General features: G+C 37.7%; 1 protein-coding gene across 2 annotated transcripts in view; it reads right to left on the bottom strand.

Moving 5' to 3' along the window:
- The window catches only part of LOC150109682 (acyl-CoA dehydrogenase family member 11-like), a 233,196-nt gene that overhangs the window by 26,220 nt on the left and 189,167 nt on the right, over window positions 1–17,809 (bottom strand). For both annotated transcript variants that reach the window (XM_090409687.1, XM_090409688.1), the window contains one exon: window positions 1,195–1,462. In XM_090409687.1, coding sequence (XP_090265813.1) covers window positions 1,195–1,462 — 268 coding nt within the window. The remainder of the gene's footprint in view (window positions 1–1,194; window positions 1,463–17,809) is intronic.

The raw sequence follows: 17,809 nt of genomic DNA on the forward strand, positions 1-17,809 counted from the left end.
GCAAGAGAGGTGGGAACAGGAAAGGACAAAAATTACTCCCAGCTGCCTTAGCAGGGAACCAGAAGGCTTAACTGCCAGTTGAGCAGGAGACAAGTTTATTGCATTTCATTCTTATGAAGTCTGTTTTGGAATAATTGATAACTTCTTTACACTTGTTTCAGGCTGTTGTGTTGTTCTTCATCAGCATTATTAACTACTGCTTTTTTTTTTTCCTTGAAAGTTTATTTTTCACTTGGTTAGAGTATAATAAATTTAGTTTAATCCTTTATCCAAGTGTGAGCCAACTTGGGCCTGGCTCCCACTGAAGAGACCTCAATAAAGGTCGAAACTACTCTGGGTAGTGGCCCTTCCCTTAATGCATAACATTAGACATATCTGCAAGGAGATTTGTTTTGCATTAGAGGAGATACTGAGATAGGATTGTTGGTCTTGCTCCACCTTTGCAACTAGTTGCCCAGGTGTTGTACCACCTTACCCCAGTCCTGAAGATACTTTCAGGCGCAAACTTTGTTGTTTGCTCACACTCGGATAAAGGATTAAACTAAATTTATTATACTGCTTTTTCCAGTTTTGCATCATCAGCAAATAGTTAAATATCCTCCTGAAATTATTCTCTATATCATGAATGTAGTAATTAAACAACAGCAGTTGATACAGAGCTCTCTGGTGCTCTACTAATCGCACCATATATTACTCTCTAATGTGAATAACAATCACTGTTGTCTGTTATTTACTGATTATCTGAACATCCTACCTCAGCCTAACATTCTATGTCTGAGAAATCAATCATTTTAATGCCTGTAATTTGCATTTTTACCAATTAAACATTAAATAGGATCAGATCCCATTGATCTTGATGTTATGTAATTTGTCTCACTTATTTCAGAAACATTTTTTAGTATTTGAAATAACTAATGCAACCTCAGAAAATTTGAGCTGAAACAGGAATTCTCAAATTTCTCAGTTTCTAATTTCTGGATATGATGTGGTATGAAATCAAAACAACAGATCGTTTTTTTTTTTTTTGCATTTATTTATACTGTTAAATAACTAATGTTTCTTATTTAGTCATAAAAAGAAGAATTTTACATTTTAAGCTTATGACCTGCAACTTGCACGTTTATAATTGCATAATTTCATATTTTCTTTTAATGGCTCTAGCTAATTATCTAGATATCAAATGTTTTCACTTACCAATATATGTGCGTGCCAAACTAAAAGCAAAGTCTCTTGCTCCTATTTCCAATTTTGCAAATTCTTTCTGAGCAAAGGAGATGATATCTTGAGTAGCCTTTGAAACTAGTCTACAAGATTCTTCCAACTCAGAAATCACATAAGCATTTTTCAGTCGTGAACAAACATCTGAATGGAAGGCATGGAGAATATTTCCATCACTCTTTACAATACTTCTTAAAACATCCAATGAGAGAATGTTTGTTGTTCCTTCCCAAATAGGTAGTACCTTAACAAATAAATGAATATTACAGCAAGCAAGATAGAAATTGTCACTATTAACACATTATGGAATTATTTTCTCTGACTACTAAACTTGACATTGGATGAAAATAAACTATCATCATTATTCAATACCAAAGAAAGTAAATATTTTAAAATACAAAAGCTACTGCTGAATGTAAATAGCTAAGCTACTGCAGTAGATTTTAAAATAAATAAACTACTCCAGCATATAAATGATTTTTTATGTCATTCCCACCAAGAAGATGTTATAAACCTATAGTCCATTAGTACCATGAATGGACTAAGGATTTTTTCTCTTATTTTTAATGCTATTTATTTTTTAATATTTTTAAACTTTTTACATACTCCTGCTCTAGAGACCAAATATAGAAAATTTTCAAGCGACTTCAAGCCTCTCGTCAACAGAGTAGTCTAACACTGGGTGATGAAAGCTGTTGCCCACCTAAAGATGAGCACAAACATTCAAGTAGGATTTCATAAGGATTTGAATAAGCTATAAAGGTGAGAAAATGAATGGGGATATCAATTTAATGCAGTTAAATGTTAAGGTCTTGAAATTTGAGAACCACAGATGGGAAGTTGCATATACTCTATAGGTGGATTTCTATTAGAAGAAATGGATAAAGCAAGAGATCTTTGAGTGGTTGTTGATAAAAATTGAAGTTTAGGGCACATATTGCAAAGGTGGTAAAGATACCCAAGAGGATTGCTGCAATACTAAGATGGACTTTGACCAGAGATAAAAGAGTGGTGACTCCATTGCATAAAGCCCTGATCAGGCCACATCTGAACTACTGTGCCCAGATGTGATAACTGGGATTTGAAGAGGATAAATTAATCATGGATAGAGTATAGAGACAGATAACCAAAAATTATATCAAGACTCTACAATGCTGGTTATTAGAATAGATTGAGGGCATGCAAACTGCAGAGTTTGGTGGATAGAAGATGAAGGGGTGACATGACTGAGACACTTGAACTGCTGAGGGTATTTACAGGATTGACATACGGGTGGATATTTCATATAATAGAATAAGGGGGAGGAACAAGAACAAGAGTCCATCCCTGGAAGTTGAGAAAAGAGGTGGTGAGTAGGGCAGTGAAACGTGGCTTTTGCATGGAGGATGGTTAGACCATGGCATTCAGTGGTGAATGGATTTAAGGAGTGGTATGATAGACTTTGTTTTGTCTAAGGTGGGCCTCCCACAATGAGTCTTATGACTCCATGGAGAGCTGGAATAATAATAATAATAATCCCTTTTTATTGATTTGGTAAAATCCATTCACCAACTTAAGTAATTGTCATATCCTCCTCCTCCTCCTGTGCTTCTCCACTAGACTTTGTAATGTATATAGAAATGTAAACTGCAGAGAGAGAGAGATAACCTTTCCTCATAATTCCTATTGAAAGACTGGTTGTGAGGAGAGGTTATGTCTGTTTTTTAGTTTACTCATTTCTGGACCTTTCCCCCCAACTCCAGTGTTTTCTCATCACAAAAAAAAATCAGCTGATGAAATTTACATACGATGGTCCATGTGTGGTCAGATCAAGGCCTTATACATTGGTACAATCATATTTTTATCTTTATAACACCAATGCACTTTATAATCTTCAAATATACCATCTGAATTTCAGATATAACCAGTACCATAGACACATCTCCTCTGCTTCCTAGAGCACATATCCACCAATAGGTATATAGCAGTACACTTCTGCACTTTGAAATAAAAACTTTTAGTTTAGCAACAATATGAATATGGCAACACTGTTTGAATATGTTCAAATCTTCTTGAAGAATCTTTATAACATCATTTCTCCTTATACAGTAAGCATTCCTCAAGTTTGCATCATTAGCAAACATGAATATTTCTGTTACACTGCATGAAATATTACCAAAGAAGTTGAACAGTATCACAAAAGAATAGATCTGTGGCACACCAGTAGTTTCTTCTCTCTCTTTTCTGAAGCACTGCTCCATCCATTCCATACACAACTTGATGTTATCTTTCAGACAACTTCTTCTTCTTATTGTGCTATCTTCTATCGAAGGTCAGTGACCATCTTGGCGAACAAACTGCGCTCTTGTGCTAATCTGAGCAGTTGTGCACTGCTCTTTCCTGTCCACGTCTTGATGTTGTCAAACCATGATATTATTTTTCTTCCTCTAGTTCCTTTGCCACCAATTCTTCCTATCACAATAGTTTGTAGAAGTTGGTATTTGCTGTTTCTCATGATGTGGCCAAGATATGATGTTTTTCGTTTCTTGATTATTTGTACAAGATGTTTAGCTTTGCCAATGGATTTTAAGACATCTTCATTGGTAATTTTTTTCTATCCATGATATCTTTAGCATTCTTCTGTAAAGCCACATCTCAAAGGCTTCGATTTTCTTGATGGTTGTCACCTTCAATGTCCATGTTTCAACTCCATAGAGCAGAATAGATCACACGTAGCATTTTAGCATTCGGCATCTGACGTCCATGTTTAGGTCTTTATTGCAGAATAATGTTCTCATTTTCATGAAGGACTGCCATGCAACTTCAATCCTTGTCTTTATATCTATTTCTGGATCCCACCGTTCATTAAGCCAGCAACTAAGATATTTATATCTTGACACTTGATCAATATTTTTACCATTGAGTGTCAGTTTCATTGATGAGGCTGGATGTTTGCTAATGATCATGTATTTTGTCTTGTTGATGTTTATATTTATTCCCATTCTTTGGCTTTCTATGTATACTCTGTCAATGAGTTTTTGGAGATCCATAATATTATCTGCAATTAGCACGGTGTCATCTGCATATCGAAGGTTGTTAACAATCTTTCCATTTATTGTGATTCCCTCTGAACATTCTTCCAATGCTTTTTTAAAGATTACCTCTGCATATATGTTGAACAGGAGTGGTGAGAGCACACATCCTTGTCTCACTCCTCTTTTGATGTTAATATCACTGGTGGTAATGTTGTCTAATTGAACGGTAGCTGACTGATTCCAATACAGATTTGTTATTAGTCTTATGTCTTGTTCGTCTAGCCTTATTTGTTGAAGGACTTCTATTAAGTTAGTGTGTCTGACTTTGTCGAATGCTTTTTCAAAATCTATGAAACACATAAAGACAGATTTCTGTTTTTCTATGCATTTTTGTATCAATATTTGGGTACAGAAAAGGGCCTCTCTAAGTACCAAAACCATTCCGAAAGCCGAATTGTGTTTCACTTAGAGTTTCTTCACTTTTTCTATAAATACGATTCTGAATTACTTGCAAAAATATTTTTAATGTTTGGCTCATTAGACTAATAAGTCGGAAGTCACCACAGGAATTCGCTTTGGGTTTCTTTGGGATAGTGATAAATGTAGATTTGAGCCAATCTGATGGAAATTCATCACTTTCATATATTTTATTAAATAGTTTTTCAAGAAGTTTGATGTTATCTGGTTCTATTAATTTAAAAAATTCTGTTTGCACACCATCTGGTCCACTGGCTTTTCCTGTTTTACTTGTTCGTATAGCATTCTCTATTTCGCTTTTCCTGATTGCTGGTCCTTGAATGTTATCTTTTATATTTATAGGCTTCTGTCTAGTATCATTGAAAAGTTCTGTTACATATTTTACCCAAATCTGTGCTTTATTCTCTTCTTCTAGAACTATTTTTCCATTTTCGTCTCTTAGAGACACTATTTGCTTTTTCCTCAGTTTTCCAGAAATTTCGTTGATTTTCTTATACAGATTGAAATTATCATGTTTCTTCTGAAGCAGTTCAATTTCAGTACATAAATTTTTCATCCAATTTTCCTTGGCTTCTTTTATTTTTTTCTTGATGATGTTATGTGTTTCTGTATACCTGGCAAGGTCTTTGTTTTTGTACATTCTTCTTGTATCAATAAGAGAAAGAATCTCATCTGTCATCCATTCCTGTTGTTTTATATTATTCACGTAACCTACTTCTTCAATACTTGTTGTTACGATGGCATTCTTTAAGCTATTCCAAAGAGATTCCACACTTTTATTTTCTTCTATGTTAATCTGTTATAATCGCAGGTTAAGCTGTGTCTTGGCACTTTTATTTATGTTCGGGTCTTTCAGTTTTTCTACATCAATTTTCTTTTTCTTCTTTTGTGATTTTTTAGCTGATTTTAATCTAAGACGTACTTCTGCAACTATGGGATTGTGGTCTGATGAGATATCTGCTCCAGGATAAGTCTTTGCACTCTTTATACTACTGTGGAATCTTTTATTTATCAGTATATAATCAATTTGATTTCTGACAATGTTATGTTGGTTATCTTGAGGTGATTTCCAAGTGTACAGTCTTCTGGGTGGAAGTTTAAACCAGGTATTTGCTATTGTTAGATCTTCTTCCTGACAGAACTGGACTAGACGGTCTCCTCTGTCGTTTCTGGTGCCTAAGCCATGTTCGCCAACAATTTCTCCATCACCCCCTCTTCCCACTTTTGCATTGAAGTCACCCATCACTATGTTTATATCATGTTTCTTTGTTAGGTTTTTAATCTCTTTTAGGTGTTCAAAAAACTCTTCAACATCTTCTTCACTTTTGTCAGCTGTGGGTGCATAAGCTTGGATGATATTTATGTTAATGGGGTTTCCCTTAAGTTGTAACAGCATTATCCTTTCAGAAAATGGAATCCAATTTATTGCTGATTTATGGATTTCTTCTTCTACTATTACAGCTACACCATGTCGATGTTTGTTCTCATCATTCCCAGAGTAATATATTGTCGTATTATCTTGTTGACACTTTCCAGATCCTGGCCATCTTGTCTCACAAATTCCCAAAATCCGGATACTCAGCCTCTTCATTTCTCTTGTGGCATTTCTTAATTTGCCAGCTTCATACAGAGTTCTGACATTCCAAGTTGCAATTTTAAAAGTGGACACCATTTTGAGCCCGGATTTTCTTTGCACCCCTGTCCCTTTAAGGGACGCCGGGAACTTGGGGCCAATTGTAAGGGTTTGCTCACCATGGTGGTTGTTCTGGAGATAAGGTAGAGCAGTAGTTTCTCCATTTGCTTTCTGCTCTGCAGTATTACAGACGTACACAATATACTCATATTGCCATCTGCAAATCTCTGATCACAAGCTTTTCTGTCATCATTTGGCTTCAACCTTGTGTCAGTACTGACAATGCTGCTTCCCAATGTCAGGGGCAGTGGCCCCAGCAGGTGCTTATTTAATGGCGGCACTACTCGCCATGTCACCGAGTTGTCATTGGGCTTTGTGAGGTTTTAAGTGAAACAGAGTTGCCACTTCTGCTCCCCCCATGCCCTGATAGCTCAGTCGCTGTTGGTCCATGGCTGCTTATATCGCAGCTAGCCTCCATATCTGAAGGCTGTTCCCCGATCCGCCACCTGGGGACGCATCCGGTAGTAGTCAGCTCTGCCCCGGGTTCAGACAACTAAACTTATCAATTTCACTAATCTGTTATCTATTCTCATCTTTCTCAAGTTGTGCATTATCTTACCATATGTGGGCTTCTTTCAAATTTCTTTGCAAAGCCATTATCAAAATATCATCATGTATATCTCTTTTATTCAGTACATTTATTATCTCTCAGAAAATGCAGGTGATTTCTAAAAATAGGCTTTCCCATGATGAACTCATGCTCACTACATCACTTAAAATCTTACATCTTATCATTTTCTTTTCAATAGCACAAAGAGAAAAGACAAAAGAGTCTTTTCTCTTTGTGCTATTTTGCCTTCCTTCAACTCATTTGGGACTTTTCCTGTTTCATTCCCAAGTCAAAACACAGTATCTCCTTAGTACATTTAGTAAAAAGATGCAGAGATATATCATTCAATCCCACAACATTGTTATCATCCTATCTCAATATTGTGAAGGTACTAGAGGTTCCTTTATAACTAGTCACTACAGTATTCAGCTCGCTTTTTTGGATGGCACAAAATCAACTCATCAATATGAAATGTACAACTCCTTAAATAATTGCATTACATTCTTTGCAGTAATCATTTATTGCCACTGAACATCTTAATTCAAAACAATTTAACCTTGAAACAAAAATCAGTTACTTAAAATTCATACAGATTAAGATCCTGGGATATTATGCACAGCAAATACAGGGTGTTCGGGATAAATTTGACAGTTTCGTAAGGAAAAAGAAAATCTTCTTTGTATCTATTAAATTTAATGAATTGACAAAAAAACATTACAGGCAGAGTTAATTACAATACTATCAACAAGATTTACTCAAAATAACCACCATTAGCATCGATCACAGCTTCAATTCTGCTTCGGAACCTCGAACAAGCTGATGCTACAGTCTCCCTGGGAAGGGCCGCAAAAACTGTTTTAATTTTATCCATTAACTGGGCTTTTGTATTACTGGAAGTGCGATTGGTGTCTTTTTCAACTGCGCCCCATACAAAATAATCCATGGGGTTAAGGTCTGGGGAGTTTGGAGGCCAAACATTTGGACTGGTGAAGTCGTAGAAATTTTCAGACAACCATTTTTGACTTTTCCCAGAGGTGTGGCAAGGGGCCGAATCCTGCTGCCATACATACGGCCTACCATTGGCTACCCTTGTTATCCAGGGCTTGACTACAGTTAGCAACTCCACGAACAAAGCCCGAATTCCAATGCCAGGGTTCTTCAACACCTGTTCCTGCAGATTTGCGAGGAATTCTGCTGTACGAACGCAATCAGATCGTCTGCTAGGGATCTTTCTTCTTGCTACATCCTCGTAGTCACCATTGCAAGTCTCTAGTTCATGCCTGATTGTTTTTACTGTATTCAGGGAGCATTGGGCAGCAGTCGTAATATCCTTATTTTGATGGCGGGCACGAATCATCATGATACAAGTTATTCTTTTCCATGATTCAGGTGGGTTCCAGCTATCCATCCTTTCTGACATCTTGTATATGAATGAAGAAGGGTCCAAACTTTTAAATGAAGAGAAGTGTGTGTTAATACATGTAACTTACGGAAAAATATAATTAATTATAAATATGTCAAATTTATCCCGAACACCCTGTAAATTATTCAGTTCCCTGGATCATTTCCAATTAATCCATTAAGAAATTGAGTCTTCAGGCATTAGTGATCAAACAAACATTTTGATAAGCACATGGATAATTACTACAAAATATGAAAGTGAACACATGCATATGCATATGCATGTATTCACATGCATATCAATATACTGAAGGATCCAACCCAGCATGGTTCTCTCTCTCTTCCTCTCTAAGTTAAGGCTGATGCAACCACAAAACATTTAAACTGATCAGCTGTCTATCTGAACAAGACACTGTTTCACAAGGAATAGCGAAACAAGGAAAGTTTCCTTGTGAAACAAGGAAACTTTCTCTGTAGGTATCATATTATTGATGCCTTCTGCTCTAAAACAAGTTCTAGCCTTTTTATGAATAAATTGCTGGCCTGGTTGGCTGAGTGATTAGCATATCTGCTCTCCAACCAACAAGCTGTAGGCCTAAGTCCAGCTGTAGCATCGATGTTTTGTGAATTTTATGAATATGTTTAGGTAGGAGATGGCATTCTTCTCCCAATATAGGACCACCACCCTCCATGGAGGTTTTTTTTTTTTTTTTTTTTTTTTATGTTGGGCCCATACACAGGAGGTTGATTGGTCAACCTATAGTACATTAGTACTGTGTATGGGTGGTGGATTAGGAAAGGAGGAATTTGTTTACATTTGATTTGAATGACTAAATTGTATTTGTAATCCACCTACAGAAGTCCTGGGTCAGACCGAATGATGGTAGTTTGCCTAGTAGGCCTTTGTGCCAGACCTGGTCAAAGGCTTTGTCTTCAAGATAGTGTAGGATGTGGGAATTGATGATTTTTTCCATTACCTTTGACAGGACTGAGGTAAGCGAGATAGGGCGATAATTGGATGGCAGTGACTTGTCACCCTTCTTGGGAATGGGCCAATTTCCAGTTTGTGGGATAGATTCCAGTGGAGTAGGAGAATATATATATAGGTGACATAGGATAGGGGTCAGTTCTGGAGCATAATTTTTCAGAATAATTGGGGGAATGCCATCGGGGCCAGGAGACTTTTTTGTGTCCAGTTGGGACAATATTTTTCTGATTTCATTCTGGCAAAAGGATATAGGGGCATTGTATGTTGGGTGTCTGGAGTGGTTAGAGGACATTTACCATCATTAGTTATGCATGCATTTGAAGCAAAGTATGAGGCCAAAAGATTGGCTTTTTCTGTGGGTGTGTTATGAAGTGGATTGAAAAAGTTCCATGTTTGGTCTCAAGAGCAGTGATTCCAGATTATCTACCTCTTATCCCATACATGGTACTAATACTAATTTAGTTTGCTAGTGTTTAATAAGGCTTCATTCATTCAGAATTAAACCAGGGAGAAAAAAACTGAAAAATAAGAAAAAAAATATTTGAAACAATGCTAAGTAAAAGTGTTTTCATTTTTTAGAATCAGACAGGAGAAATAACATTTGAAAGAGATCCTACTTGCATATCTACATTATGAATCCAATGTATTATTGCTGAACTCATTTCTAAGATTTCTAACAATTTACCTACCTGATTTTCCCTTTCACTCATTTCCGACTCTAGGTGACTTTGTAGGCATTGCCACAAAGTATTCCTAGGTGAGATTTTTACAGGATAGCTCACCATTGCTTTCCCCAACCCCCAATTTTATGCAGGCTCGGGACTGGCATATGACTGGGACATATTCATGACTGTAATCCATGTGTGTTCATGGGACCGGTTTGCCTGTTCTGGGAGATGAAATCCCCACCCCTACCTCCATATGGGACTGGCTAACTCACCTTTAGTCGAAAGAGACCCGATAAAGGTTCCTCACGTCACTGACGGGGATCGAACCCAGGTCTTTCCAACCAAAGGGTTTCATCTATACTGACTGAGCTACAGACTCTCAAACAATTTAACAATCATATAATGATATTTGTTGAAAGTTTTTCCAATTGGTTATACTATAAGATAAAGATGCCAAGAAATTATATTCTTGGTGTCATCCTTTATCCAATGTAAGCAAACAAAGTTTGCACATGAAATAACTTCACAATCAAGCTGCTTTTATATAGAGGCTGGTGACTTCACATCAATTGCCTCAGTATCCCATAATGCACATATCCTTACAGACATGTATAATGGTATGCATTATGGGAAGGGCTATTACTCAGATCAGTTTCGATCTTTATTGAGGTGAAAAAAGTAAAGGGGTGCTCATCATAGGCCTAAAATAAATTTAGTTTAATCCTTTATCCAAGTGTACTTCAGGACTGAGGCACCTTGTAGTAAAGGTGGACCAAGCTCTCATCACTCCTTGTCCCAGTATCTCCCATAATGCAAAGTACATCTCCTTGAGGACATGTATAATGCTATGCATTAAGGGAAGGTCCACTACCCAGAACGGTTTCGACCTTTATTGAGGTCTCGTCAGTGGGGCCAGACCCAGAAGTGGCGATACTAAGGTAGAAGCAATGGAGAAGTCAGTCCGCGCGGTTAGCCTAGTGGCTTTGCGCTTTGCAACCATATGCCTGGGGAAGGAGTGTCCTAGGTTCGATTCCCGTCGGAGACGTGAAGAGCTGAAGGATCTTCCTCAGCCATAGCCAAGTTAGCCGGTCTTGGGCGCGGGCAGTAGGGTTTTTTCCGCCAGTTTATCTGGTGTTTTTCATCCCGCAAGCAGGCAAACTGGACCATTGAACACCCAGGGATACAGCCAAGAATACCTTGAGGCATAGGAGTGACCATTCTATCCCCGTATTTTGGTTACGAAATCTTGGAAGGTTGTGGGCCTTAAAGGCCTGTTAAAGCCATTGGGATAGATAGAATGGAGAAGTCATATTTACTTATACGAGTTGCCAAAAGGTGTACCACCTTATAAATTACTCTGGATTTAGAGAAAGATGTTAGAAGTTAATCGTTGAAAGAAAATAAACTTCCAATAGGCCTAAAGTAGTTAACACAGGGGTGCAACTGATAGTATTAGGTAGACAGATAGTATGAAAAATAGAAGAAAAAAGCCTCAGTTCATTTATATCATCACATAGCCAAAGGCTATCAGTTTTTCTTTTTCATTCTCATGCAGATGAACAACCAAAAGACCAATTGAAACTAAAGTGCAAAGATGATCGATATCCAGGTGGTTAGCCTTATCTGAGTTAACAGCCTTGAGTTGGCCTTCTTTGCCTGGGATTGCTCTCCGGTCATCCCTGCAATTGACCATAAGACCACATTGAACTAAGAGGATGAAACCATTTAAAAATCCTCTCATAGTAAAAATAGAATTTTATCTTCCCGTGGTGAATATTGCAAAATGTGGGTGGTCTACATCAGCGCTTCCCAAACTGTGGGTCGCGGCCCCCTTGGGGGCCGTAGGTTTTGTTGAGGGGGTCGTGAAATAATGCAAACAAATTTAAAATGTTTTAAAACTAAGTAGATTTTTTTTTTATCTTAAAAGAAACCTATTTAATTTTTATTTATTTCTTTTTTGTTATTTTTTATATTTTAATGGAAAAAATCACACATTGCTTCACAAATTTTGCTTCCTGCGTATTTTGGCACTTAATGAATATTAGTAAATATATGCTTATTCATATAAGTTTCATTTCAAAGCAAAAATCTAAGAATTGCAGTTTCAAATATTTCACCTCATATTGACTTTTTGTGTAGAAGTATTGAAACGCATCCATCACATTAGATTGTTATTAAACTTCTTTTATGTTTTTAATTCTTTCTTTATTACTAATCGTTTTACGTTTCATGTGCATGTACTGCAAATGGACAATAACAATATATCTATCTATCTATCTATATAAAAATATGAGATAATGTGCCATGTCAAATGTTTATGTAAGATGCTAAAAATGTAATATTTGCATTTGATTTTTGTGATATTCTCTGTGTATGTTTAGTATTGAATATAAATACAATAAATATTATAATAATATATGTCTATATTACGATTTTTTTTGAAGGGGGGCGTGAAATATTTTAATATTTCCAAAGGGGGCCCTGACATACAGAAGTCTGGTCTACACCACCTAGCCAAAAATTTGATATCTCCTAGAATGCTTCTTTCTAAATACAAAACTCATCTTACTGAACAATAAAATTTCCACAATACAATATAAAATATTTTTATCATATTGCTAGTTTTTAAATCCATATTTCTTTCTAACCTTCCATAAATGGTATTTTAATTCATTAATTATAAAAATCAAAATTCTTTTCCCATTGCTGACAGGTGGTGAGTACTGCAAAAAAATAATCTGTTCCATTGCAAGTAATGGAATGCGTAACATACTACATAATCTGTTCCAAATATGCAGGAAAAGAGAGCAGATGTAGAATGCATGTTCTACTGTTTCCAATCGGTAATAAATGTCACAGATTGGATCTCCAATGTTCAAGTACCTCCATTTGGTGGTATTGACTGGAAGACGACCATATGCAATTCTCCAAGCAAGATCCCTCCTGTTAGGGTACCCTCGGAATTTCAATAAGTTATGACACAAAGTGGTGCTGTCCGTTCGAACTGTGGGAGTGTGTGGCAAAAGAGGTTAAAGATTTCTTTATACCAGATTTTACTTTTTTTAATGGAAAGAATGTCAATGCCAGAATGTTGTAGCAATATTAGAGTTAAGCACAGAATGTTGTAGTATTCAGGAACAATCTCAGCTTTCGGACCTTTATAATCATTTACTCCAAACAGGGGAAGATGAACACCCAGGTAGTACTGGAGGAGGTCATGATTGGTCTGCAACATTTTATGGATTTTTGAAGCTGCATTGCTTACAAAGCAAAATTTTAAGACTAGAAGCCCATAGCCTCCATGCTTCTTTGATAGTTGAAGAAATAATAACTTCTTGGTATTGGCTGAACCAAAAAAAAATTGCACAGGCTTACTATATAATTGCTTTTCTTCAGCTTCTGTAATATCTGTACTGTTTATCATGTATACCTGAGCAAAGAAGATTGTGGTTTTAAATACTATGGCTTTAGAAGAAAAGGAAAGTGGTCCAATTTTCCAGTCTTCTAAGGTTTCAATGTTCATGTATATAAGTTCCTGAACTGGTAATATTGATTAAGTAGAGAAGGGAATTCCAAGTATAGTGAGGGGGTTCTCTCTTAAGAGTTAGTCCAAAAGGAATGCCTCCAAGATCCCACTTTCAAAAAACTTTTGTCTTGTCTGCATTAGCAGTTAATCCACTGATCTTGATGAATTTTTCCAAAATACCAAAAAAGCTGTAACAGGTCTACTACATCATCATCATCGGCATATGCTAATACCTTATTTTCCTTCCTAGTTGAAAGAACTGTTATTCCTCGCACAACACATATTGTCGCCTTCCTGCAAGAAAGGTTCAACAATGTAATGGATTAAGAGAGCAACCTTGCTTGATTCCTTGAATTTTGACCAGGTCTGATAGGGTTCCCATTAACTTGGAGGCAGGTAGTGGAATTGGCATAGGCTCCTTTAATAACAGATAGCAGCTTTTTACCCATACCAGTTTGCTAGAGGATGTGAAACAGAAAGGGATGCCAGACATTATTATGCTCAAGTAAGATCTACCGATAGCAGTGCAATTGGCTGCTTTTTCATATCAATCTTGAGGAGTAGATCACTTGGCAGAAACAGATTAAATTCTACTGCTCAGCTTGGAACTCCATACATCTATATGCTTTTAATTATGTATCTCATTCCTACCTTGAGCTTGTTATTGATAATGCGGAAAAATATCTTGTAGTCAGTATTTGATAGAGAAACCTCCAGCTGTCTGTTGATTAAGCAAGGTCTCTATTAGGTTTTGGAATGAGGAAAATATGACTTTACTACAAATTCACTTGGTATGTGCCTGACAAGAAAAAATATTAAACAGTATAAATGAGAAGAATAAAATCCCAGGCCTCACAGTAAAGTTCTATCCCTAGACCATCAGAATCCTGTGGATTTTCTAGTCTGGCATTCTTTATAGGCTGTGGTAACTTCAAATGTTGTGATGGGTCTGTCAAGCCCATTTTGGATATGAACAGGAAAGCCATTAATGTTCCAAGAGTTATAATTTACCACATTTTTTATTATTATTATTATTATTATTATTATTATTCAGGAGCTCCTTCCTAAGAAACACAAAGTCTATCTATCAAGACTCATTCAGGGGAGGTCCTCCCCCCTAACAAACACAAAGTCTATCATACTACTCCTTAAACTCATTGACCGTTCTAGCTCTTACCACTCCATCAGGCAATGCATACAATGGCTAAACCACCCTCCATGCAAAGAAACCACTCCACACGCTCTTGCTCACAGTTTCCTTTCGTAACTTCCAGGGATGGCCTCTTGTCATCACTCCTTCCCTCTGTTCAACCAAGCGAAAGAACTCCCCAGTGTCAACCCTGTAACCACCTCTGAACAGTTTAAAAGTCTCAATCATATCACCTCTCCTCCTATCCACCAAACTCTGCTGTCCACATTCCCTCAGCCGATCCTCATAACTATCATTGCACATTCTTGAAACCATCTTTTTAATCCGCCTTTGTACCCTTTCCATAGTTAATATATCCCCTTCAAATCCTGGGGATCAAATCTGAGAACAGTAGTCCAAGTGTGGTCTGATCAGGGTCTTATGCCATGGAATGATAACTGTTTTATCTCTGCAGGTCAGCGTCCTCATTATTGCAGCAATCCTCTGTGTTACCTTCACCACCTTTGTAATATGTCCCCTAAATTTCAGGTTTCTATCAATCCTCAACCCCAGATCTCTTGTCTCCCCTACTTCCTCCAGAACAGCTCCTCCAATGGAGTATGAAGTGTCCCATCGATGTGTCCCAAACCTCAAGACCTTACATTTTGCTGCATTAAACCGATACTCCCATTCATTTGCCCATCTGTCTAGTTTATTCAAATCCTCTTGCAGGGTTACCACATCTACACTTTCACTAATAACCTTTGCTAGCTTCACATCATCCGTAAACAACTGAATATCTCCCTGCAATCCACTGACAATGTCATTGATATAAAGGTTAAATAATATAGGTCCCAGTACTGAGTCCTGTGGGACCCCACATGTAACCTTCTGCCTCTTTGAAACTGCCCCACCATACGCAACTCTCTGATACCTATTAGACAGCCAATCCTGAATCCACTTGACCAACCTGACATCCAAACCCATGTGCCATAACTTAAATATCAGTTTATCATGTGGCACCCTGTCAAATCCCCCATCCCAATGGCTTTAACAGGCCTTTAAGGCCCACAACCTTCCAAGCATGCTTGGATTTCGTAACCGAAATACGAGGATAGAATGGTCACTCATATGCCTCAAGGTATTCTTGGCTGTATCCCTGTGTGTTCACGGGGCCGGTTTGTCTGCTTGCGGGATGAAAAACCCCAGATAAACTGGGGGGAAAAACCCTGCTGTCCACGCCCAAGACCGGCTAACTTGGCTATGGCTGAGGAAGATCCTTCAGCTCCTCACGTCTCCGACGGGAATCGAACCTAGGACACTCCTTCCCCAGGCATATGGTTGCGAAGCGCAAAGCCACTAGGCTAACCGTGCGGACCCTGTCAAATGCCTTTGCTAAATCCAAGAAAATGGCAGTATATGCATTTTCGTCATCTACAGCTCTTGTAACTTTATTATAAAGGCTAGCATATTACTAAAACAAAAGCGCCCATTAACAAATCCATGTTGACTTTTACAGATAACATTACCCTCATCTGTCCAATACTGTATACGGTCCCTCACTAATTTCTCCAAGCTCTTAACAACTACTGATGACACACAGACTGGCCTATAATTAGACACTTGCAGTCTGCTACTGCCTTTAAGCAATGGCACTATCTTACCTTCCGTCCATTCCATGGGCACTATTCCCATAACCCGACTTTCATTGAAAAGGCAGGTCAAAGGAGCTGTCAATTCTTTAGCACATTCTCTCAAAACTTGAAATACCATTCAGTCCCACCGCTTTATTGACATCCAGATTACTCAGTATTTGGAACAGGTTCTCCTCCTGCACCTCTAACCTTCCCTATCCCTCTAGTATTAAAATTTACTCCTCCAGGATGAAATACTCCAATAAAGTTTTCATTGAACAATTCCACTATGTCCTCTGCATCAGTCACTCTATTCCTATTTTTATCTCACAGTGTCCTTCCACCATCATTTCTCCTTCTACTGGCCACATAGCTAAAAAATTCCCTAGGATTTTCTTTGGATCTTAGGGACAATCTCTTCTCATTTTCCAATTTTGCCCTCCTTACCATCTCAGTCACTCTCATGGCTTGTGTCTTATATTTTTCATGCATCTGTGATTCGCATACCTCCTTATATCTCTTCCATAGCCTCTTTTTCACATGCAGTTCCTGTTTAATATTGTTTGTCATCCACTTTGCACCAAATTGTGTCCTCTTCTTCACTTGTGGAATACAGCTTACTATTGCTGTTAACAAATATTCTTTCACAATTTCCCAAGCACTAAATATATCCCGGCCTTCCAATTCCTCCCTCCACGAAACTTCCCCAAGTTGATATCTAGGACTATTATAATCACCAGCCTTATAATTTCACATATGCTCCGTCTCTTTGATACTCCTGCATGTCTATTCATCTTCTAAGTCAAAACCACGTGGTTACTCTCTTCAACTGGTGGGAGAAATGTCCTCTCAGTTAATATGAACTCTTCTGATGCTATGACCAGATCAAAGACTCTTGTTTCCCCTATTATATGTTGCCTAAGACATTTGTCTGTCAAGAATTCTAGAAATCCTATTCCCTTATTGGTACATGCATCTTCCTCTCCCTAATTTATACTGCTGTAGTTAAAAAAATCTCCCATAACAATCATTCTTGTTGCACTTGCGAAGCTCAACTGTCTAAATATCTCCTGCTTCCCACCCTCTGTGCTCGTTTGCTTGTAGCAAAACCCCACTAAATATCCTGTCTTTCCCACCTCTACCTCACACCATATGCTTTCAAAATCATTAGTGTCACTGCCTTCCAAATCCTCAACTATTAGGGGACATAAGATAAGTACTCCATCACCATGCTTTCCCTTCCTATCCTGCCAAAAAATGCTGTACCCTTCTACTTCTTTTCCTGTTATTATATCCTCTTCTGTCTACCATGTCTCAGTGATCCCAATAATCTTTGGCCAGTCTGATGCTATCAGTACCACCAATTCCTCTCCCTTATTCCAGATACTCCTGGCTTTAGTATAAAGCATAAAAATGCCTGTGTTTCTATATCTAGCATTATCCCCTCTAGACTTACTGCGGTCAGTGTTACCTGATGTCGTCCCCCTTCTCCCAAGCACCCTTTCCCACAA

This window comes from Typopeltis vanoorti, chromosome 2 (genome assembly GCF_054136105.1).
Source record: "Typopeltis vanoorti isolate ZY-2024b chromosome 2, IOZ_Tvanoo_1.0, whole genome shotgun sequence".
NCBI lineage: Eukaryota > Metazoa > Arthropoda > Arachnida > Uropygi > Thelyphonidae > Typopeltis > Typopeltis vanoorti.